Below are 1,817 nucleotides of genomic sequence, written 5' to 3'. Positions count from 1 at the left end.
AGGCCCGCGCCCCGGACTCCAGCGCTGCCCGCGGTCCCGTTCCAGCGGAGCCGGCCGCTGCGCCCCGCCCCTTCCCTTCCGACCCCCTCCTGGCAAAGCACGCGAGGTCAGATGACACCCCAGCGGGCACGTAATTGGCTTTTCGGAAAGAGGGCACGGCTTGTTGCTGAACAAAGCCCGAAAGCGCCCGGAACTCCATTTCTCTGTCGCCTCCCCGCGGGACACCGCCCACCGGCTCTGGCGCCCCTCAGCCTCTGCGGTGGGCGCTGTGCTGCGGAGCAGCCCGTCCAGCGGGAAGGAGGCCCAGATTGCCCACCCCTCCTGCTCTACCCCACCTTCCCGCGGCGGCGTCCCGGTTGTCATATGGGCTCTGATTGCTCAGAGGGACTGGGAATGCGCAGTGGAGTGACTCTGTGACCTAACTCTGGAGTCTATCAAGTTTAGACTCAGAAACCCCAACCCTGGGGCAATTCCCTCCAGAGGGCAAAAGATTTTTGCATGTGCCAAGTTAGTGCTGCCTGTCGTGTTTAATTCTCCCTCCTCACCTCGAGGAAGGAAGCCCTCAGGGTCCTGGGGCACTCTGCACACGGCAAGCATTGTCCATAGTAAACTAATACATTGGCGTTAAAACAAACAAACAAACAAACACACAAAAACAGGAGAAAGGCTTTTTGCCCTGGCAGATCACAGGGTCTGCAGTTTTGCCTACAAACTAGGAAGAAAATGACTCGGTTTACGTTTAATGGGTTAGTTATTTAGCCTTTAATCCCGACAGCAAAGAGTGCAAAGCTCTCAGTCAAAAATACAGTGTTTATAGATTTGATTATAGGATACTAGACTGTTACTGTAGGAAGTGACTTGAGAAAACTTTTGGTTCTTTTTCAGAAGCTTGGAAACAGCAAGGGAGAGTTACTTGTCCAAAATCACACAGCCAATATTATATAAAGGTTTTAAAAACCTCTAGCCTTCCACTGTCACATTACAATGGCAGAAACATATAATGTTAAATAAAATGTCATATTTCTTTGAAATATTTTACATGAGATTTTCAAGCTAAAGGAAGTGATTAGATAGAATATTAACCATGTTCTGTCTAAAATTGAGTAGCTAATATCCCTGTGTATGCAGAACAAGCAAGGCTCTAAAATGTTTTTTTGAGTTACATGTGTTCTTACTATACAATGAGCAGATTTTGTAACTTCAGAAAAGATACAGTTATATTATCTCAAAGGAATTTAGAAAAAAGATTGCCTGAGAAAAAGCCCTAATTCTTATCCCCATAGAGTGGTACAAATTCCTTTAGTATTCACACTGCGTCTAGGATAAATTGCAGTGATAGCCTAGAAGCGGCTTCTAACCATTTGAAGTGGGGAGCTTGAGATCAGTTCGTGAGCATAACGTTAAATCTAACCCTAACCTGCTAAGTTACTATCTTTCCTCAACCAGCATGGAAAATGACTTTAGTCAGATACCCACATACATACCTGAGACTTGAAAATCATAACTGGGATAACTAATGTCCATATGCACTGCACATTAACTTTTGTGATACATTCGTGTCTTTAGCAGCTTACAAAATGTACAACAGTACACATTTCATAAATGTGCACAGAATTATATAGGAAGTATAAGGAATTAATGAGCATGTATGTATTTCTTTTCAGGTGTAGTTTAAATGAGGTTTTATCATGGAATTTCCCCTAACAGTAAAATGTATGGTTCAGAAAATAATATAAAGGATCATTTGTCCTTTGGAGTTTCTTTCCCTAATAAATATGATAAATAGCCTCATCTGATTCTGATGTGAAATAAAATGG

At 43.9% G+C, this 1,817-nt stretch overlaps 1 protein-coding gene across 1 annotated transcript in view; it reads right to left on the bottom strand.

Moving 5' to 3' along the window:
* Positions 1-363, bottom strand: part of Lonrf1 (LON peptidase N-terminal domain and ring finger 1) — a 36,108-nt gene extending 35,745 nt beyond the window's left edge. Inside the window, exon 1 of the mRNA XM_005398466.2 lies at positions 18-363. Within this exon, the coding sequence (XP_005398523.1) occupies positions 18-363 (346 nt within the window). The remainder of the gene's footprint in view (positions 1-17) is intronic.
* Between the last annotated feature and the right edge of the window lie 1,454 nt (positions 364-1,817).

The sequence above is a fragment of the Chinchilla lanigera genome, unplaced genomic scaffold, assembly GCF_000276665.1.
Source record: "Chinchilla lanigera isolate Chin_1 unplaced genomic scaffold, ChiLan1.0 scaffold00062, whole genome shotgun sequence".
Lineage (NCBI taxonomy): Eukaryota > Metazoa > Chordata > Mammalia > Rodentia > Chinchillidae > Chinchilla > Chinchilla lanigera.
Note: the sequence above shows the minus strand (reverse complement) of the source record. Positions and strands in the feature narration are given on the sequence as shown.